Raw genomic sequence first — 21,315 nt, forward strand, 5'->3', positions numbered from 1 at the left:
GAGGAGACTTTAGATCATCCTCTGTCCTGGGAGGGCCCTGAATGCTGTACGAGAGTTCAGTGCCCCTCAATAAGAGAGAGAAATTTGTAATCTGGTGGTGTTTATTTATATAAGATTAAAAGCAGTTCTGTGTAGAGGTTTTATTAGTGTCAAAAAATATTCTGAAGACACTTAAAACACTGCATTGAACCTGCAGTTTTATGAAGCAAATTACAGAAAGATGAATTATATATATTTTTTGCACGAGGACATTAGGACGTTTTTACTCCTCAGTTTTTGTATGGAGATGTAACATGTCAACTGGTGAGCTTCAGATGTGCTGGTAGGAGGATTTCGTTACCTTTTGACAGAGCCAGGCTAGCTGGATTTATGTCCAACCAAAATGAATCTGTTTGCACTCGGCAGCACAGATAGAGTTTGTTAGGATCAGTATAATTACAACATGGAAGTTATTTTCTTATCTCTTTAAAAGGGAAATTACATTGTAACTAAGCTATATTTGCTGTCCTCTCCTACATGTTAAAAGTTTTTTACTCAGACCAAAACTACAGATCTCCACACTGCCAAAGCCTTGACAGCTGTAGGACAGCTATAGTGACACAACGATCAACACACAACCAGCCAGAAGCAGCGTCAGCCTTCAGCTGCTTCCCTGAGAACAAACTGGTGACACACAGCACTGTTTTCCGCTGCTGTGGTCTCGCACTTCTAAATAAAAACACACTGATGCGACACTCCCTTGCTTAATGTGGCTTTCCTTCAACAAATGTGCACTTTTCTATGTCTGAATGTATCATTTACAGCAGTTCTCTCAATTCACTTTGCTGTCATTGTTCAGATTATAACCCCTGCAGCCCGCAACAAGGCCAATAATAACAAGTATTCAAATCCCATAATAACAATGGCAACACCATAATAGATCTTTCTCAGACATTTTGGCTTATCTGGTAAAGCACAGGCGTAACTAATAATATTAATGATGGCTCCATTCCATCTAGATGCGCCAGTAAGTCTGCATGCACAGTATCAAAGCCCTGTGGCTGACACACCTAACTGGAATGCAGTCGGTATCATGTGTATATGTGTCTGTTGTAATGTCTATTGTAAGTGGTCCAGATGGTGCTACATCTAATATCCTGTTTAACTGAGTTTGTCCTTTGTGTTAAGTGCATGTTCCATGTAAGCACATTGCTATTTTTTTACACGTTTCTGCTCCCTATAGGTCAGTGGAATAGCATGAAACTGATGGCAGGAATGTGTATTACGTCACACGCGTTCACGAGAACAAACAACACAGTGAAACTCACTTGTGACAACATTGCTCTAGAGCGCCACTAGTGGTCAAAAACTCCACAGGGTGCCTTTAAATTTGACTACTTTTACTTACCAAAACAATCAATAAAGGTTTCGGCATGTCTTCCCCAGAATGTAAATCTTTGAAACAATATTTAGACCTTCATGTGAACAGTTAGTCCAAGTAACTTCAGAGAAGTTGTGTAACTGTTTTGGTTTATAGTCAAAAATGTTGATGGTGTTGCTACCATACAAACTACATAGCCTAACTTGCAACCAAGGAAAAGTTTACCCATCTTTTACTTGCAGAAGAGCTAGTTTATCCTCCTGTTTTACACTTAATGTTAATTAATTATCAATTAATAAATAAATTCATAAATTCCAAACAGACAGTAGTACTAGACTACATAATATAATATAAAATAAGCGTTTTAAGTAGTGCTTCTTTAAAAAAAGAAAACTTTGGGTAACAATGGGTAGTTTCTTTTCTGTTGACTTTCCTAGATTTTTGCCTTGTAAACTTCCATTCAACACTACAGTACATTATTGTACACTGAATCACTGCCTCTCGGTCTGGAGTGGATAAAACAACTAAAGACGTCCAGCCTGCAGATAAGGACGTCGTCGGGCCGCCGTACGTGCTCGTTGTCTTGTCCCCGGGCCGGCCCGCTGCCCTGGCAGGATGCAAAGTAGCGGTTTCCTCCGAGCAGGGAGGGACAGAGCCGAGCACCAGCAGGCGGAGTGAAAGTGCACACGTGGACACTTGAGACTGACGTGGACTTCAGCCAATGACAGCACGGGCCGATGACGACAGCTCACCTCTGCCATCCAATGGGAGAGTTTATTGGAGGGTAAAAGCCTAAACTGTTTAGAGTCGGAAAAATTAAGGGAAAAAAGGGTTGTGAAACGAGTCTGGTCTGGAGGCTGCTGGGAGTCGGAGGAGATAGCTGGTGTTTACTTGGGGACAGAGGGGGATATTTCTCTTCTTTGCCACTGGAAAAATGATTTGTGTGATGAGAAAATGAGGATTGTTTGATTTTTTTCTGGCTGAATATACTTGGCAACTTTTCATCTACAGGAACAAACATACTTGGGTAAGACCCCCCCTCCCTCTTTTTCTTTCTACCATAAAGGAATTCAAGGCTACTGTTTATCCTGTACAGTAACTATATAGTGCATTTATACAACCGCCTATTACATGCACTCATTTTACTGAAACATACTGCCTTTGTACTTCTTTAAAGTATTTTTTCACGGTATATATGAAGAAGCTCTCATGTTCACATTTAGGCTCAGTGAACCACAAATCTTTACACTCATTAATCTCAGATGGCAACCCTATTTTCCCAATTCTCTCATGGTAAGACATATAAACATGAGCTACTCTTATGTTTGTTTAGAACAATCTCTAGAGTATTTTGTGGCAGGTCGAGAATGTCCTTATAATGGTTGGTTTTTCATGAACACCAGATTTTAAAAGTTCACTTACTGTGAGAAACTTTTTTATGTCTTTCATTTACTTCTATACCCTTTTAGTGCATTTGGCCAGTGGTTCCTAAACTAGAATCTGTGCATCCATGAAGGATCTCCATAGTGTCACCAACAAATTGAAAAATAGGCCTACACATGACTGGATTTCCACTGAGTACAGTTTACCTCAATGTGAACACTGTATGCAGGACCGTAAAAATGAGATAAATATGATCTCTGTTTCAGTCTCATCACTCAATGCACAGGCGGTTTCATAATTCAATATTAAATCAAACAAACAGGTAAAAGTATAATCAGTGGTGGAGGAAGTAGGTTTGCCTAAGTGCACACTATGAAAAATTACAATTACAAATAAAAGTCCTGGATTCAAAATTGTACTAAAGAAAAAGTATTGGCAACAAATGTACTTAAAGTATCAAAACTAAGAGTACTACACTAAAAGTACTAAAAGCATTATGTAGCATGGCCCTATTATTGATGCCTTAACATGTAAGCAGTACTTCAGTGTAATAATTGGTCAATGTGGGGCTGATGTTAACTGTTTTATATATTGTTTGGTAGTTTAGCCAGTACCTTGCATGGTAACTTGCTGCCATGTGTGAGTGGTTAAATGAGAACCAACGTGTAAAGAGCCATGCAGACATGCAGACATTTGCAATGCATCATATTTTATTATTTATAAACTGATCACGTTTTATATATAACATCTGAATCTGAAATGTTACTAGCTGTTAAATAAATGTAATGGAGGAAAAAGTTCATTATTTCCCTCTGAAATGTAGCATAAAATATAAAACAATATACAAAAGGTAAAGCACCAGTACCTCAAAATTGTACTCAAGTATTGTCAAGTACAATACTTGCACAGATGTTGTTGTTGATATTGTGACTAAATCAGCCAAAACACTAAAGAGTCTTCCAGCAGCACTCGAGTGACATGAGGCCGTGATTGCCATGGCGACTGAAGTGTTTTCCTCAGTCTGGAGAGGTTGCTCAGGCAAAGGGCCGCCTGACACACACGAGCATCTGTGCATTTAACATCTCAAACAATCAGTTTGTATTGAGTGTCCTCCTTCAAAAGGTTCCCTTTGTTGCCGGGCAGAATATTGTCTGTCATCTCCATCACAAAGGAGAGTACAGCCATGCACCATATTCTTGTTCTCTGCTCACTATCAATGTCACTCCTGCTTTGCTCTCAGAGTTTACAAAGTCTTATTTATTGCAAAAGGGGACTGATGCCAAAACAGGTTTATAAAGCCTCTCAATGCTATTTCAAGTCATTTATAATGAAACTGTGAGGAGGCACACGATGGATAAAAGAGCAGCAAAGCACATGACTGACTTTGAAACGGAAGCCTGTTTGTATTTGATCATTTTTCTTTTATTGTGTTTTGTTCGCTTGAGAGGATAAACAGGTAGGGGTAGACAGCAGATGGTGACGGCCCGGTCAGCACCCACGGACACCGGCACACATTACTCAGGCACAGTTGTCAATTAATCAGTAATCATTACCAAGGACAATATGCCGCCCATGCCTCTTCATGGAGTGAGCATTCGTATACTAGCATAAGTATAATAAGAAGCAAACAGGTTCAGGTGTTTAAAGGTTCCTTTCCATGTCTAGACACACTTCTACCGAGGTCAGCTGAAGGGCCGTCGTTGCCAGCACACACACTAATTATGACTGATTATGCTGTTGAACTAAATTGCAGGCACGCCTCCATTTTTCCCTCCCCGTTTCTTATTCCTTCACTTTTGCCAGCCATGCTAAAAATACTGTATATTCCCAGGGAGAACACTTTGTACAAACGCTTTGTATAAAGTATATGCCAAATTGCGTAAGAGGTGAAATCTTGTTTGTTTTGATACATTTACTACCTGTGTTTAAAGGAAAGATTTAAAGACATTTGACTTGCTGATGTAACATAGAGGCACTGTTGAGAATAAAACCCTGATTTGAGTAGAAATCTGTTGTAGTGCGAGAAGAAATGACAGCAATCGTTATTACAACTGCTAATCCTCCTACGATTCAGGTGTCGTGAGTCATGGGAAGCTTCAAGGGCCATGCGCTCCCTGGAAGCTTCTTCCTGGTTGCTGGGATCTGGTGGACCGGAAAGCACTCGCTCTGGCACGCCACCCGCAGGAACAAAAATATAGGTTCGACTCGGCTGGCCAGCAGAGCCTCACAGCGCCGCCTGGAGATCATCGAAAGCTCTGTCATACTCTTCTTCTCTTTTGTTGGTACGCAGGTCTTTCTGTTCTCTTACAAGACATTAAAAGACATAAACTGTGAGATGTGAACTTGTAAAAAACAACTGATTTCAAATGAGCTTCTTAATGCATCCATACATTTTTTTACATTTGGCTACACAGGAGTCGCCTGCATAAGTCCACCACACACCAAAGTAATTGAGATTTATAAACTTTAATGACAGTGTGTACTGTATGAGTAAAGTATGACACAAATAGGCGGTTACAGTAGTCACTCTTTAATTAAGAAGAGTGTTTCCTCTGCTGTGCTCCCCAGGGATGCTGGCAGAGCAGTTTGTAGCAGATGGACCGAGACTCCAGTTGTACGACTTTGCAGAGAAACACTGGGAACATCTGATGAACTGGCAGCATGCCACCATGTATCTGTTCTTCAGCCTGGCTGGGACGGTGTCTCTTATCATCCACACCACAGAGGCTGCTCCACTGGCACTGGACAGGTTAATGCTGGCTGTTGCTTTCTTTAATGAAGGTAAGGAAGAGGACATTTGTGTTTTCCTGTCCTCACTTTGACATTATTTATTTAGACCAGTGGTTCCCAACCTTTTTATTACGACGCACCCCCACAGTCCTCTCAGATGAACAGGTGGAAGTACCCCTTCATCAACACCACCCGTCAGGTTCCAGATGTCTTCACTGGAATTTATCAAACTGGATATTATTTAACAGTATTAACAATACTTATAAAAGTATGTTTTTCATACAATTTAACCATTACATTTAGCTAATTATTTTGACTGTTCATCCATTAATTAAACTAACAATTCCAACTGTTTATCCATTAATTTTAGCGAACTATTTCAACTGCTTAATTTAGCTAACTGTTTCAACTAATTATCTGTTACTTTTAATAAGCTTAGCTAACTATTTCAACTGTATAATCATTATTTTTAGCTACTTTTTAACCATTTATACACTACTCTTAGCCAACTGTTTAGACTGTTCACTTGCTAACTGCTTTTCACGCACTCTCAATTGCAACATATCGTGTGCAGGTTACAGCTGACTCATTATATGGATATATATTTTCTAATCACATTGTTATTTAAATCTTCTCAAATTAGTTGAGCTACACCACGATATTTCCATGTACCCCCCTAGGGTACAAGTACCCCTGGTTGGGAATCACTGATTTAGACCATGGACGTACAGTATATCCGACATTAACAGATTTGTTAGTAGATCAAAGGAGACCAGTCACCCAAAGAAGTGCACATGGGATGACAAACAAAAATACAATCGAGATGCCATTTGACAAATGTTAGCATGAAACTAAACAGAGATTAATCGTTGAAAACATATTTTTCTCCACCTTTCTCATCTGTTTTTCCATTGATGACTGTCTCTTTGTTTTGGCAGGGTTTCTTTTCCTCTACCACCTCCATGGCAGGAGTATGCTGGATGTCCATGTACATCAGCTCCTTCTCTATGCCATCTTTGGCGACGCTCTTGTTGCCTTCCTGGAGGTCTTCCACCGAGGTAACCTCATTCTGGAGCTGCTGCGCTGCGCCCTCACTCTCCTGCAGGGAAGCTGGTTCTGGCAGGTAAATCTGAACGTGTGCATGTACGAGCAGTAGGTTAATGGCAGTGCGTAATAACTCCTGACACTGCCTTCTCTTTGGCCACAGATCGGTTTTGTGCTGTACCCTCCCCGTGGCCCTGAGTGGGACCTGAAGGATCATAACAACATGATGTTCGTCACCATGTGTTACTCCTGGCACCTCGCCATCGCCATGCTCGTCGTTGGCGTGCTCTATTGCACCATCAGCTGGTAAGAACCTGCTCCACACCAGACATCCCATGAGCTGCTGCTTGTAGATCCACCCACACTAGGAATAACAACTTGAGTGCCTCCGATGGACCTCTCCCACAACAGTTTACGGTATGTGTGACTCTGGTGTTTGTTGTTGTTTCTCTGTAGTGTGGTTCGCTCCAGATTGAAGAGGACTCCTCCAATGGAAATGGGACTCCTGAAGCCCAGAGAGAGGGATCCAGAGTCAGAAGATGAGATTTTATGAAGAGGACAGTTATACACCTACATTGTGACTCATGTATACTTAAATCAGGGATATGATGTTTGCAGTTCCAGCAGCAGTACGACTAGAAGCAAGGCATGCAGACAGAAAAGGACATGGTTTCTGGATGCTTTACTTTAGAAATATATCTCTACCTCTGCCTTATTTAATCAGCTGCAAGCCCTTTAGCCTTACTCTCATTGTGCTCATCTATTTATTTTTCTTTTCATATACTCTTTCATATCGTTTTTCTTTTTTTCATTACTAATTTGCACATGCAGTATAAGTAAACATGAGCTCATAAGGTTAAGCTTTTTATGGATTGCATGCTTTTCATTTGCCTCGTCAGACATGTTGGTGTTCAGTAGTGCCATCTCGTGGTGAAAACAATCGCCAATACAGCATATATTACTTGAAAGCATATTTTACGTGGCTTTTTTGTTTCATCATGTTAGCAAGCTGTGTCACAAATCTCATAAAATAAGAATTGTATTAAAGTTGTTTTGCTATTTGACATTATGGTCGCCATTATTGTTTATGCATGTCTTCTTTTTTATTAGTATTTATTCGGCTTGGTTTAATGTCTTAACAAAGTATGACTGGATTTTTGCAGTGGTACACAGAGTGTCACTATTAAAGTCATTTCCTGTTTTCAATTATTTTGATTATCGATATATCTGCCAATTATCTTCCCATTAATTGATGAACATACGAGGTATAAAATGTGAATCAAATGGGTTTTTATCTGAACAGTCCAAAATCCACAGATATTCAATTAATTATCACATAAAACAGAGGAAGACAGAGAGTCCTCACAACTGAAAAGCATAAGAATGTTTTGTATTGTTGCATAAAAAATAATTAATTGACTAATCAGTGTTATATATAATAGTTAAAATACTTTGATGTGGGATTCTGTTTACTGTTTGACCTCAACAGTAACAGTCAGCAAAAGTCAATGAGTGGTTTAATACTTTCTGACATATATGAACCTAAAGGGATACTACAGAAAGACTAAACAAAATATACGTAAACAAAATATCTAAAATAAATTGAAATATTAAAAAGTAAGAAGTTTCTGTAGCTTTTTTTAATTTGCATGAGACCTATTTTTAATCTGGCTAATTTTGGTCTACTTTTGCTTGTTGTGCTGTGAGATTGAATCACGTGGAAGAGAAAATAAATCAGAGTGAGACCTCTCTGCGCTGCCTCTCCGCTCAGGTGCGACTAACCTGAAGTCATCCACCCGGCCAGGTAAGCTGCCTGACAGCCACGTGACGTTGTTGTCCATCCTCGCAGATTTGAGGAAACCGGCAAAATTTTGACGCTCTCGCTCCAGGAAACAGCCAGACTTCTTCACCAGGCCAGGCGACGTTTGAGGGATCTTCAGCCATGGATAAATTAAAATCGGTTTTGAGTGGCGAAGAGGCGCGCAAAGATGACCGAACCATTTTACAGGTAAACACCAACTTTACTCTACAGCTTAAACTGTGATGTCAGCTCGCTTATTAACCTGTAAAACTGCGTTAATGCAGACTGTCAATGAAGCCTCAACTCTCGGCTGGGGCACGCGAGTGAAGGGATTCATCGCCTGTTTCGTGGTGGGGGGCGCGTGCACAGTTTTGGTAAGGATCTATAATCATTTCTATAATCATTTCTCCTTGTGTTGTCTCGTGCTCCACACAACAAGGAAGAGCGCAGGCAGGGCTGATGTGGCCTTACAGGTTCTTCTTGTCCTGAGGAATGTTCAAGATGTGATGCTCATTCATTTGGCATCATTTACCAGTCTTGTCCTGTCAGTGCCAACCTGCAGTGTGTGTGTGTGTGTGACCCACCAGGTCAAAAGGCCACGAATCAGCTGTCTGTTTGTCTTGTCTTGCAGGGAGTGTGTATGCTCTTTCTCCCCAAGATCGGGCTCACTCTCTTCATTGTTTTTTACACTTTTGGAAACATATGTGCTCTGTGCAGGTCAGTGTCCACAACAATCACAGGAACCAATCAGATTAAAGCAGCTGATGATGTAATTGGGATGGTTTGGGAAGGGGGAATTTCTATCACATGACCAGTAGTTAGCATCGATATGGGCAGCATACGTATTGAATGTAGACTTTTAAAATTGTTTAGTACATATTTTGTTACTCTGTGATCCTGTCCCAACAGCACCATGTTTCTGATGGGGCCACTGAAGCAGCTGAAAAGGATGTGTGACAAAACGAGAGCGCTGGCCACCACGATCATGATCGTGAGTACACAAACTTACATGCAGCCACATTTACCCTCAGACTTCTAAAGGGACACTAATAATAAGGAAAAATGTGACGACATTAACCTGGATAGGAAACTGAGAACTTAGCGCACTTGTTCCTTATTTATCCAGGAACTTGTGCTCAAGCACAATCACACGTATGGGAAGAAAAACCTGACGAAAGTTGTCGATGTAAATGAAAAGTTCAGTGGAAATGATTTCAACCTGCTCAAATTCCTCTTTAAATGGGATTAGGTACACTGCGTTTGAGTTCACAGTCTGAAATTCAGAACCCTGCTTACTCTCTGGTCCCTGATAAAGGACGCCATGTTTAAATCCTCCATGTTGTTAGTGACATTTGTCCCGTTCATTTCTCTAGACGTGCCTTGTGTTGACTCTGTGCGCTGCCTTCTGGGTGAGTGAGCTTAGTAGAAAAAGACAAGAGTTCTGATCACTTCTAACTTATTAAGAACATGATGCAGTATTGATTAAGCAACTGTATTTTTTTTTTTCTTCCAGTGGAAGAACTTTGGACTTGCTTTGTTATTTTGCATCTTGCAAGTCTTGTCATTTGCCTGGTGAGTCACAGTTTCTCTTCAAAGATTAAAAGATTAGTTTTCAGTCAGAAGTGACTCCTAATGTGTGACATCAGATGTGCTTTGTTTGCAGGTACAGTCTGTCATACATCCCGTGTGTGAGGTTTGTCATCGCAACACCTTTTTTAATTTTTTTTTTAAATTCAAATCAGCTGCAGAAATGTTCAGAATCAAAATGTCATTCGTAGCTTTTCTGGATGTCTGATCTGTGTGAAATTACTCTCCAGGGAGGCGATCATGAAGATGGTGGCGATGTGCTTGAAGTGAGGCGGAGGAGGAGGAGTGTTTATGCGGGTTTCCGGCTGGATGAAGTGTTTTTGTTGTTTTGTTTTGTTTTTATGAAGGGGGGGCAGGTCTCTTATTGAAGTTTACTGAAACAGCCTCCTCGTGGTTCTGCCTCAGGGCCTGTGGCTCCTCCTCTGTCGATAAGTGAACAAGACACGTTTTATCTCCAAAGATGTCTATTTTTCTTGTTCATGCTTCATTCATTAAGCTGATTGATTTTAGGTACATATTGATCACTTATACCGATTTTAATGACTGCAGGCTTGGTTTGTAATATGTGTAAATATTTGTAATAAATAAAGTTAATGGTTTTGTAAAAGGACACACGACAACCTCATTATTTCCATTACTTCAGATGGCTTACCATTTACAAGTGTGAAGTGAAATAGAGTTGTGTAAAATTCATAATGTAAAACTATTTGAAAGTAGTTTTTTATCCAGAGGAACAGTCTAAAAGTCTAATCCATTTAATTTGTTTGTAAGAATATTTATTTATTTATGTGAAACACAAATATAGTTGACAGACATATTCCTTGAATTACTAATGACTTATTAATTGTTTTGTGTCTTAAATTAAGTGCCCAAAGGTTGATTTATCAGAAGTTATATTTAGAAGCGTAGTTAAAGAGTTTAGGTCATTGCCATTGATTTCATTATCATAACTATTGTTGTTATACAAAATGAGTCTTTTACATTCATCTTTACTCATTCTACCCAATCTTTATTTGGTGTATGTATCAAAGGACATTGTTGTACTAATATAAAATGTATATTTAATATAGATCATGTTGACATCTATCAGTGTATGCTTGTGTTATGTCGTATATTTATGGATATGTGTGTGTGGTTCTGGAAAGGCAGGTGAGTTTTAATAGATGGGAAAATAGAGAAACTCAAAAAGGATGAACTCATCATCGTCATCAGTCCAATAAACGTTGAACCAGAGCGTCCAGAAACATTTTCAGCCACAGTCTGCCACAGAAACCCAGGAGCTGCCACAGAAACCCAGGAGCCACAGTCTGCCACAGAACGGGCTACATTGGCTATTACAAGTTAAGATTACACAGGCATATCTGTGTATGTGTCATCTGTTTAGCCCTCAGATAATTAGATGAATTTATTTGTGATGCAGGGTTGGGGGTTGGCTTTGCAAAACATTTATAAATACACGTTTTGGGTTTTTTTCATATATTGAAATATTTTCCATATTCACCGCGTACAGCCAGTGGTGAAAAGTACATACACAGTATTTACTCAAGCAGTGTAAATTCAATTTCAAGGCTCCATATTATTTCCTTTATATGCTACTTTCTACTTACTACAAAAATATATTGTAGACTACTTCACTTCCTGTAATTACTTTAAATGTTAATATTACACACAAAATGCTATATTGAAAATATGTGGTAAGTTATCCCGTGTGTTTTAATGTATGTTTTAAATTATCTGCCTCACGTTGCGTCAGTGAGTACGACTGTTTGGCAGGGCCGCGCGCCTTTTGCCCAGCCCCACGTGACCCAGTCAGGAAGTGAAGTTGAATACAACAACAACTCTGGACTCACTTGCCTGTACATGTCTGTACTGAGGCGTTCATCGTGTATGTGTTAGCCCTGTCCGTCTGGAAACATGACAGACATTTTGTTAAAAATAAAAAACAGCGTAGCAGAGAAACAGAAGACGGCTGTTGCTCAGAGCGACCTGCAGCAGTGGGGTTTAAGAGGTAACTTATGGAGGCTTGTTAACTTAAGTTAAGTAACGTAAAGTAATTCATTAACGTTGAGTTGTCTTCATTCATTTAGTGAGATAACGTTAGCTAGCTACCGGGTATTTTTAGACAGTGTTTAGCTAGCTTAACAGTGTTTTGCTCTCTCGGACTGATAACTTTGACGGCTCTCCTTCTTCTTGGCCTACTTTAGTCTCCATTAGATGATTGAACGAGTCCCAGCAGTGATGAGCTGTAACTGTTGTCTCCTCACAGGGATACAGCTGCGACCTTACCAGCTGGATGGGGTGCAGTGGTTGACCCAGTGCCTGAAAACCCAGCAGGGCTGCATTTTAGGAGATGAGATGGGTTTGGGAAAAACCTGCCAGGTGTGAGATCCACCAGTCGTCCTAATAATTAATAATAGTGATGGTGCATGACAGATATGAATAACTGATCATTTCAATGGCAATACCTCTGTCCTGATTTACATAACTAAAAATGATCACACTGCTCTGAGTCGAGTCGATTCATTGATTAGTCACTCAACAGAAAAGTAATTTAACTATTTTGACAATATATCATTTAGACCTTTTCCACTATAATATAAGCTCTACACTGTTTACAAGTATCCTTGATAACTTCCCTGTCACAATGCTGACTGTCACAATGTTACCGCCACCGAAAGCAGGGAAAATCTGGTTCATGTCTATAGAAATCTATAGAAATGCCATAGATATTTTGACATCTTACAGTAAAAAAAGAAATGCACAGGTGGAAGGGATTACAGCAATAATGGCTGCATTTAATGCATTGTGTATGCTGGCTTACTGGCACACTTGATGGAGTCGGAAATTCCCACTCAGAATTGGCAGGTTTGACAAGAAACCTTGGAAAACATTGCTTTGTACTGTATAGTAACATATTTCTATCAAATATAAATAAACTGATAGCAGTTTCTATAACTGAGACTCATTGCAGTAGTTGTACCGAGGTGGACTGGACACAGGCAATCTTAACTGCTGTGTATAATATGTGTATAATATGAGTCAGGACTGCATATTGCATGTCAATAATTCCAGTCATAATTTGTCCCTCCAGACGATCTCCCTGCTGGTGTACATGTCAGGAGCTCTCAGGAGGAAAGGTCCGTTCTTGGTGCTGAGCCCGCTCTCTGTCATGGAGAACTGGAGGAAGGAGCTGGAATGGTGGAGTAATTTTCTGTATTTATATGAATAGTCTACTCGATAACACCGTCCATCGCAGACTGTAAACGACAGATGTAACGTTATAAACTTGTGTTTCACCTGGTTACAGCTTCGCCCCCTCCCTGACTGTGCTGTGTTACAAGGGAGACAAAGAGAGACGGGCCGAGCTTCAGAGGGAAACAGACACGCAGGACTTTCATGTTCTGCTCACTACATATGAGGTCTGGGGCTATTTCGTGAGGGCAACATGACCTGAAGTTTCATCCATGTTGAAACTGACGTGTCTTTTCATTTACAGCTGTGTCTCAAAGACGCTTCGTTCTTGAGACGGTGAGTGTGTTCTGAGTTGACGTTTGTTCTCTGAGATTCTGAGAGGAAATGGATCTCATCATTAGGAGTAATGTTATAAAGTGCTTCTTCATTGTGCTCCTCAGGTGGAAGTGGAAGGTGCTTGTGGTAGACGAAGCTCACAGGCTGAAGAACCAGAATTCACTCTTGCACAAAGTCTTGACTCAGGTACTAAACTGCAGCTGGTTTGGACTGTCAAGTATTTCTGTCCCACTGCAAGCGTTTTTGTTTTTTTAACGTTCCCCTCTGTGTTTCTTGTGCAGTTCTCAGTTGGTTTCAGAGTCCTGCTGACAGGGACCCCCATCCAGAACAACCTGCAGGAGCTCTACTCCCTGCTGAGCTTCATTCAGCCCAGCGTCTTCAGCTCAGATGAGGCGGACGACTTCGTCAACTCGTACTCCAATGTACAAAGCCAACCTGCTCTCGGTATGACAGACATCATTTTTGTTACTGTCTGTGTCACAAGAATCACGTAGCGTGATCATCATGTGACAAAGTATGGATCAGATTCAGCAGTAATTTAGGATATTAGTTACGTAAATTGGGATGTATTTGATGTACTGTACTTGTTGTGGTAAAATACTGTGCCTTTGTTTCCAGCTGCTGAGCTGCAGAGTGTCCTGGAGCCCTTCCTGCTTCGTAGAGTCAAGTCAGAAGTGGCCGTGGATCTCCCGAAGAAGACAGAGCTGGTGGTGTACCACGGCATGTCGGCTCTGCAGAAGAAATACTACAAAGCCATTCTGATGAAGGATCTGGGTGAGACTTCTGCGCTGCGGTGTATAGCTCAGCCTGTACTGTTTCTTTGAGGCCGATACTAGTATCCATATTTGAGAGCTACAAAAAATCCAACAACTATATATCTTTTTTTAAGATAAACCCATCTCATAAACAGTCTTTATACAGATCCTTTACATCATTTTTTTAAGAACTAAAGAATCAGCTTGTCAGTGCTCTCTAGTGAAAAACTATGTAAGAGTGACACTGTTTCTAAATGGCCTCAAACCCGGTTTAATGTGTCTGTCCTTCTATTTCTTGTTACTTGTCAGCCTGTTTATTGGAGCATAAATCATCATATACTCACCTCTTATTAATATCTGTTTTCAGAGGCTTTTGGAAATGAACAGGGAAACAAGAACCGGCTGCTGAACATCCTCATGAACCTGAGAAAGTGTGTTGACCACCCATACCTGTTTGATGGTGAGATGTGCTCAGTGATACCTCAATACTGAACAGGACCAATCTTAGTTGTTATAAAATGGGATGTGTTATACTTGAAGGTTTTTTCCCTGTTTCTTTTGTAGGGGTGGAACCAGAGCCGTTTGAGATGGGGGAGCATCTCGTTGAAGCCAGTGGGAAACTTTGCCTTTTGGACAGCATGCTGACGCACCTTCACAAAGGGTTAGTCCATCTGCTTGTCATTAGGCTCCACCAGGTGGCAGGTTAGGCTCAGTCTTACCACCGCGATGTCATTGCAGTGGTTTGGTGACTGTTGACATACTGCACTAATCACTTGGAGTAGTTAATCGTACTTGCCGTCATATTTTAAGCCACGTATTCTTTCTTTATTCCTCTTTTCATGTTTGTGGGGTTGAAGGGGCCATCGGATCCTGCTGTTCTCTCAGATGACGAGGATGCTGGACATACTTCAGGATTACATGGAGTACAGAGGTGAACAGAGGGACACCTGGGCCTTGTAACAATTGAGACCCTGTTCAACAACCTGCTATACTTTCCATTCTTTTGAAACATCAAGAGGAAACGCTACTGCACATTTAATTATGTTTCTAAGCTCACAGAGGCAACTATCTACATTATCTTTAATTTCCTAGCTAAAGGCAAAAATGTAACAGTTCTTCTCCACAAATAAGTGCTAAATTGAGCTTTTCTCTTCAGGTTATAGCTATGAACGTCTGGATGGGTCTGTCCGAGGGGAAGAACGAAATCTAGCAGTGAAGAACTTCAGCAGCAAAGACATCTTTGTCTTTCTACTCAGCACTAAAGCAGGTGACTGAAAGCTAAACTATGAACAGGGAGGCAAGTTGTATCTGTGTTATATGTAGGATTAAACTGAACTTTATCAAATATCAGTAATGTTCCTACTGTGCTTTGTAAGGGATGCAGAGTGATGAGAACAGTATTTGTGCTATTATTTGCCATTATTTATAACATAACTTATTTTTTTCTTTTGATTTGAACTTCATTCATGGTCAGTTTTACATATTTTCCACATGCTGGGTTGAGTTTCTGTAAGTATGGTAAAGTTCACCATTAAAGATGCTCTAAGTGATTCATTTCAAGGTTGCAGATAACAGTAATTTTGTTTGATAAGTCTGCAGTGGCTGAGCTGCACTTGCAAGCTTTCCTGCATAGAAGCAGCTGAGAGAGGAAAGGGGACTGATCACACAGAGATAAGAGCTGCGGCAGGATGACACACTGGTGTGAATAAGGCCAGCGACTTCTCTTCTACCATTTCTTTATGCACATTGTGAAAGTTAGAAGAGAGAAACCAAATTTCCTGTCACAGCTCGTCACTTTTGGGGTGTCATTCTTTGAAGCTATGTGAGTGAATAAGCATGTAAGTAATAAGTGTGCATATTAAGTGTGCACTATTTTGGCTTCCTAACAAGCTGTCTTTGCAGGGGGAGTGGGCCTGAACCTTACAGCTGCTGACACGGTCATTTTTATGGACAGTGACTTCAACCCTCAAAATGACCTGCAGGCTGCTGCGCGCTGCCACCGGATTGGTCAGAACAGGTGACATGTATGAAAAATGGTTCCCAGCAGGCTATGTTGCAGTATTCCACCTTGATTAGCTGTGATAAGTAAACAAAAGTATCAGAACCAATGCAACAGAACCAGAGATATTTCACATTCTTCCCCCTCGTCAAAAACTGGTGCCTACGTTACCCACAATGCAACTGGACCGCTGACAGTTCAGTCAGAGATTTTGGTGTGTTATGCTAGTAGCTGCTTGTGTAGTCTGGAGCTGCTAGCCTCAAGCAGAGATGAGGAGCGGGCTACAGAGGTCTGGTAAGCTCACTTCTTTCTAACGCCACACCAACAGATTGTTTTCATCTTCAGATTTGTAGTCTTCAGCCCCAACTGACACTCAAAAACCTGCGTTATAAACTAGGGGCATGGGGTTTGAAATATAAAAGTATTCAATAGGTCAGGAAGGTCTAATGAAAGATGCCTTTGAGCTGCATTATGGGAATTGTAGGTTTTAAAGATTGACCAATATTCTATACTAGGGATAGTATGTAGAATATCTCATCGACCAGTCTCTCACAAATCCCCAAACTTCATGAAAGTGCAGGACTAAATTGCTGGAGAACCCCTTTAATCTTTGACTGTGGCTTTTTACAGGCCTGTGAAAGTGATCCGTCTTCTGGCAAGAGACACTGTGGAGGAAATAATGTACTCTCGTGCTGTGTCCAAGTTGCACTTGACCAACACCGTCATTGAAGAAGGACGCTTCTCTTTGCTGGACCAAGCTCAGTTGGCTGCTGCAGGACTGCAGGTGTGTGAACTGTCTATATTCTTTGAGTCCTGCAGTTCCCCAGTTCTTGTGTCTGTGTCCACCTTTATACAAAACCCCTCCAGTTGTCTTTGTTGTCACTACTGTTTCCTGTCCCTTACAGCTAAGTGAGATCTTGAAGTTTGGGGTGGATAAGCTTTTGTCATCAAAGGAGAGCTCTGTACAGGATGTGAAACTGGAGAAGATCCTCGGCCCATCACGAGATGGTCAGTGGCTGGATGATGAAGACTTAACCTCACTCAGAGAGGAGGAAGAGGAGGAAGAGAGCAGCTCTGAATCTGACGGGCAGAGTATGTTTTATCAGAATGTCCACTTTAAAATCTAAAATCTCTGCGTGTTCAGCTCTTAACCTGGTTTGAGGTCTTGGTTAGAACATCACTGGTGTGCTCTGTTGTGAAGTAGGTTGGTCTGGCATGTAAACATCTCACTTTTACTTTTGGTTCTCACCCTGAGAAACATAACCACACACGAAAATACACCACAGATTTCATGTTCTTCACTTTTACTTTCCCTAGTAGGAGAAGAATCAGTAGAAGTTACTCTGCTGGTCATGAATAATAATAACAACAATAACCATTACCCTGTCTCCCCCAGACCACATGTACTACTTTGAGGGGAAAGACTACAGTAAGGACCCCAGCTCTGAAGACCAGAAGAGCTTTGACTGTTTGTTGGAGGAGCAGCTGGCCGAGTTCCAGAGAGCTGCAGGGGAGGGACGAGCTCTACGACACAAAGCTGGAGTAAGATTCGGCCTCCTTCACTCCCGACTGATGGGAACAGGTTTTCATTTGTTTTTCAAATTTGACAACAAGCCAGGCTAAAGCACTTAACATAGGAGGTCCTGGTTGGGTGTACTGAAGAAAGGAGAGTGTCATCCAATCACAATGTTGTGAACAATGTTGTTGGATCACTTCAGTGGTTTTAAAGAGAAGTAGCCTCAGATTTATTGCTGAAATGATCGTCTGAATTAGAGCGATCGTACATTTTTATACGGTGTATCTGTGTGTCCCCAGGCATCCCTGTCGGTAGCCCTTGGGAGTTCAACGAGGAAGAGGAAACCTCTTACTGAGGCAGAGCTGGAGCTGAGGCGCCAGAGAAGGGAGGAGGCTGCAGCCAAGAGAGCCAAACTTCAGGAGGATGTGAAGAAGAAGCAACAAGAGCAGAAATACAAGAAAAAGTAAAGATTTGTCAATTCATCTTTTTTTTTCTTTCTTTTTTTTTTTAGCTCTCAGTGACACTTTTGACACAAGCAGTTTTATTTGGTGTGTTTTCTGATCATGCAGAATGGCATGGTGGGAGTCCTGCGGCTACAGATCGCTGTGCCTGCCATCTGCGGACAGTGAAGAAGAAGAAGAAGAGGAGGAGGAGGAGGAAGAAGAGGAGGATGACAGCAGCGTATGCTCCACAGACTCTGACAGCACGGCCATCCACTATGTTCTGGGGGATGTTACTCATCCTCACACTGCTCAGGGAGACGCCATCATCGTCCACTGTGTTGGTATGAACCCTGCGTTACCTTATTATTACCAGGGCAACATGTCACTCAGTGTGATCAACTGATAAGGAGAACGGAAGTGCCTCTACAGCACTCCTTCCACAGTATGTGCTCTATTTATTAAAATGATGTGTTTTTGTGTAGATGACTCAGGCCGGTGGGGCAGGGGAGGCCTGTTTACGGCTCTAGAGGTGAGATCAGATGAACCTCGGAAGAAGTATGAGTCGGCTGGCAAGATGAAGGGTAAGATTAACCATGGTTACAACAAAAACGAAGACTCACGACATTACACATCTCTATCTGTGAAGTCTGGTTGAGAGTTAAGCTTAAGTGTCAACATATTATTTATTTCAGATCTGGACCTTGGAAATGTGCTGCTCTTCCCCATTGATGACAAACAGTCCAGATTAGACGGCCAGGATAAAGTAGGTTTTGTTAATATATAAACAATATAAAACCCCACAAAGACACTCAAAACTCTGCTGCCTGGAAATGCACACTTATTCAGAATATGTGCAGTGGTAGTGATCAACGGCGTGATACAGCGGGCTTGGGTTTACGTGTGGTGACAGAATTGTGAAGCTGTGGCAGAGTAGCAACCGAGACTGTGACAATGATAAGACAATGCCTTAACCTGTTTCGATTTCTGTCCTGTTACCTCAGTTGGCCCTGATAGTGGCACAGCAAAGAGACAAGGCGAACAACTTGTCCGGGATCCTTCTGACTGCTCTGGACGAAGGTCTGAAGAAGATTTACGCTGCAGCCAAAAGAAATAAGGGTACAGTCAAGCAACATTTTTAGTCGTCCGTGCTAAAAATGAGCTCCTCCCTTGCCAATAACATAAACCGATAATTAAGGAGGAGGGAAACAAAGAAAGGAGGGGCATGATGCGTCTGATTATTGTTAGACTTATTGTTAGACTTGACTGACGAGATTTGCGGGACATGCTGTGTGGTATCTTGGTGGCGTCACTGCGTGTGCACAGACAAATTCTTGCAAACACATTTACTGGAGAACAATACATGAGAGGAATTTGATGTCCCGTGGGTTATTCTGCACAAATGGATGTAGTGATTAGAACACCTGGAGCTAAAATGTTTGCTTTTGTCTGTGTTCACCTCGCAATGTTTCATGTTGGTAATATAAACCCTTCTGAACACTAGTGACTGTCGCCCCTCCTTCAGTTCAGCCCGAGGGAAGTGTAAACATAGGAAATGTAAAGGTTGTAGTTAACAGTCGTGCTAACCCTCTGCTGACAGTTTCTCTGAATTATCTTTCTCTTACAAAGCAAGTGTACATCTTCCTCGCATCGGTCACTCCACCAAAGGCTTCAACTGGTACGGCACTGAGAGGCTCATCAGGAAACACCTGGCTTCCCGAGGCATCCCCACATTCATGTATCTTTTCAAAGTTTTCAACAGATTAAATCCAAAAAAAAAGGGGATATTTCTCAGAATCTATCTGCCTGACAGATCTGAGGTATTTCCCCTTAACTCGACTGTCAGATACTATCACAGCAAAACAGCAAAGACATCCACCTCTGCGAGCTTGGCGTCGACATCCTCCCCCGAACCACAGTTGCGTAACTCAAACAGGTCGACTGACGAGACCGACAGCCCCCCGGCTCCTCTCCAGAGCTCCGGCCCCGCAGAGCTCCCCAGTTTCATGAGGGGAGTCCGTGTGTTTTTCTACAACCTGCCTGCATCAGAGAGGAAGAGGCTGGGCCGCTACCTTATCACATATCTTTTCAAACTGGACGTCTGCTGTTAAACCAGACATATCACTTGTTGTGAGAGAATTCATGGTGTACGGTTTATGTCAAAGCATGTATTTCTTTTATTTTTAAGACATCTTTCCAGGGAAGGTATCGTCTTGATGTGAACAATCGCCCAACAATCAGCAAGTTTAACAGTTTGAAAAGCAAGTTACTAGCTCCTGTGTGTAAACAGTTTCTGTGAATGTGTGTGGTTATGTGCGGAAGAGCATTATAACCCACTACAGTGTGTTGTGATTACAGCATGATGTTAAAATGTCACAGCTCCTTAGCTGCAGTGCACATATGATGGAGATGAGGAGGAGACCATGAGCCCGGAGGTCACCCACATAGTTGCGGAGGTGGAGAACAGCACAAACTCGCAGGTTAGTATCTTTAGGTTCGCTGATAGTAATCGGACCTCTGACTTACACCAGTGTTTCCCCTAATATTCATTTTTCAGCGGTGGGACGCCACTTTTCTTGTAGAAGGAAATTTAAACCGTGATATTTATATTTACGGGCAACTTTCAAGACCTTTTAGCAGAGGATAAAGAGAAACAACCGTATTTAATTTTAAATCGTACTTTTATGATTTGTGTGGACCAGGAGCTCCAGGATCTGGTGCGCGAGTACACTCAGGCTGTCCCTGTGCAGAAGGCCTGGCTGGATTCCTGCTTCTCCAAACAACGAAAAGTCAACACTGCACCGTTCCTACAGCTGCTCAGATAACAGTGTTTCATTGAATGTTTTAATCTCTCTCTTTTTTAAAAAAAAATGATCCCTCTGTGTTAAGCTTGAATGAACTTAGAAGACAGCTTGAAAATACACTAAATGTCAAATAATTGGACAATAGTTTGCAATCATTGATTTATAAGTGAAATAAGGAATAAATGGGCCGACACCTCTGTGTGCTGCTGTGTTTGAGGTTTGTGTTGACACTTGTGCTGAGTGACCATTCAAGTCTGTGGTGACACCACATATTAATAAAGAGCCATAAATCAAGGGTGTGGTGGAAGTGCAGCACACACACACACACACACACACACATACAATTGTGTTTCCATCACTTCAGAGGA

General features: G+C 41.5%; 3 protein-coding genes across 4 annotated transcripts; all 3 read left to right on the forward strand.

Annotated features, from left to right (window-relative positions):
* Positions 1 to 2,209: 2,209 nt before the first annotated feature.
* On the forward strand, positions 2,210 to 7,570 carry tmem45a (transmembrane protein 45a). Its single transcript, XM_070909266.1, has 6 exons — positions 2,210 to 2,387; positions 4,818 to 5,025; positions 5,312 to 5,524; positions 6,412 to 6,596; positions 6,681 to 6,823; positions 6,974 to 7,570. Exons 2-6 carry the CDS (start codon positions 4,830 to 4,832, stop codon positions 7,068 to 7,070), a joined length of 834 nt encoding a protein of 277 aa, XP_070765367.1. The 5' UTR covers positions 2,210 to 2,387; positions 4,818 to 4,829; the 3' UTR covers positions 7,071 to 7,570.
* A 730-nt stretch (positions 7,571 to 8,300) lies between these two features.
* On the forward strand, positions 8,301 to 10,506 carry sft2d2a (SFT2 domain containing 2a). The gene is made up of 8 exons (XM_070909135.1): positions 8,301 to 8,525; positions 8,603 to 8,692; positions 8,950 to 9,035; positions 9,228 to 9,309; positions 9,692 to 9,727; positions 9,832 to 9,890; positions 9,982 to 10,011; positions 10,136 to 10,506. The coding sequence occupies exons 1-8, from the start codon at positions 8,460 to 8,462 to the stop codon at positions 10,173 to 10,175; spliced, it is 489 nt and encodes a 162-aa protein (XP_070765236.1). The 5' UTR covers positions 8,301 to 8,459; the 3' UTR covers positions 10,176 to 10,506.
* Positions 10,507 to 11,760: 1,254 nt separating this feature from the next.
* On the forward strand, positions 11,761 to 21,144 carry chd1l (chromodomain helicase DNA binding protein 1-like). 2 transcript variants are annotated; one of them, XM_070908441.1, is made up of 25 exons: positions 11,761 to 11,913; positions 12,172 to 12,284; positions 12,997 to 13,103; positions 13,213 to 13,324; positions 13,402 to 13,433; positions 13,538 to 13,619; positions 13,715 to 13,877; positions 14,052 to 14,207; positions 14,556 to 14,648; positions 14,753 to 14,849; positions 15,046 to 15,119; positions 15,345 to 15,455; positions 16,091 to 16,205; positions 16,818 to 16,971; positions 17,093 to 17,279; positions 17,584 to 17,729; positions 18,003 to 18,166; positions 18,273 to 18,487; positions 18,629 to 18,727; positions 18,839 to 18,909; positions 19,148 to 19,262; positions 19,773 to 19,881; positions 19,990 to 20,223; positions 20,542 to 20,623; positions 20,846 to 21,144. In XM_070908441.1, exons 1-25 carry the CDS (start codon positions 11,820 to 11,822, stop codon positions 20,966 to 20,968), a joined length of 3,048 nt encoding a protein of 1,015 aa, XP_070764542.1. In that variant the 5' UTR covers positions 11,761 to 11,819; the 3' UTR covers positions 20,969 to 21,144. The 2 variants fall into 2 exon arrangements, with proteins under 2 accessions (XP_070764542.1, XP_070764541.1); XM_070908440.1 differs by having other exon boundaries at positions 19,990 to 20,220; positions 20,539 to 20,623.
* The last annotated feature ends 171 nt before the right edge of the window (positions 21,145 to 21,315 follow it).

The sequence above is a fragment of the Enoplosus armatus genome, chromosome 7 (assembly GCF_043641665.1).
Source record: "Enoplosus armatus isolate fEnoArm2 chromosome 7, fEnoArm2.hap1, whole genome shotgun sequence".
NCBI lineage: Eukaryota > Metazoa > Chordata > Actinopteri > Centrarchiformes > Enoplosidae > Enoplosus > Enoplosus armatus.

Coding starts and splice junctions, on each gene's coding strand:
- sft2d2a (XM_070909135.1), top strand. CDS start 8,460: ATGGATAAATTAAAATCGGTTTTGAGTGGCGAAGAGGCGCGCAAAGAT. Junction 8,693..8,949: donor GGGGCGCGTGCACAGTTTTG/GTAAGGATCTAT, acceptor CTTGTCTTGCAG/GGAGTGTGTATGCTCTTTCT. Junction 9,310..9,691: donor TGGCCACCACGATCATGATC/GTGAGTACACAA, acceptor TCATTTCTCTAG/ACGTGCCTTGTGTTGACTCT.
- chd1l (XM_070908441.1), top strand. CDS start 11,820: ATGACAGACATTTTGTTAAAAATAAAAAACAGCGTAGCAGAGAAACAG. Junction 17,730..18,002: donor CTCTACGACACAAAGCTGGA/GTAAGATTCGGC, acceptor GTGTGTCCCCAG/GCATCCCTGTCGGTAGCCCT. Junction 18,910..19,147: donor GATTAGACGGCCAGGATAAA/GTAGGTTTTGTT, acceptor CTGTTACCTCAG/TTGGCCCTGATAGTGGCACA.
- tmem45a (XM_070909266.1), top strand. CDS start 4,830: ATGGGAAGCTTCAAGGGCCATGCGCTCCCTGGAAGCTTCTTCCTGGTT. Junction 5,525..6,411: donor TGTTGCTTTCTTTAATGAAG/GTAAGGAAGAGG, acceptor TTGTTTTGGCAG/GGTTTCTTTTCCTCTACCAC. Junction 6,597..6,680: donor AGGGAAGCTGGTTCTGGCAG/GTAAATCTGAAC, acceptor CTTTGGCCACAG/ATCGGTTTTGTGCTGTACCC.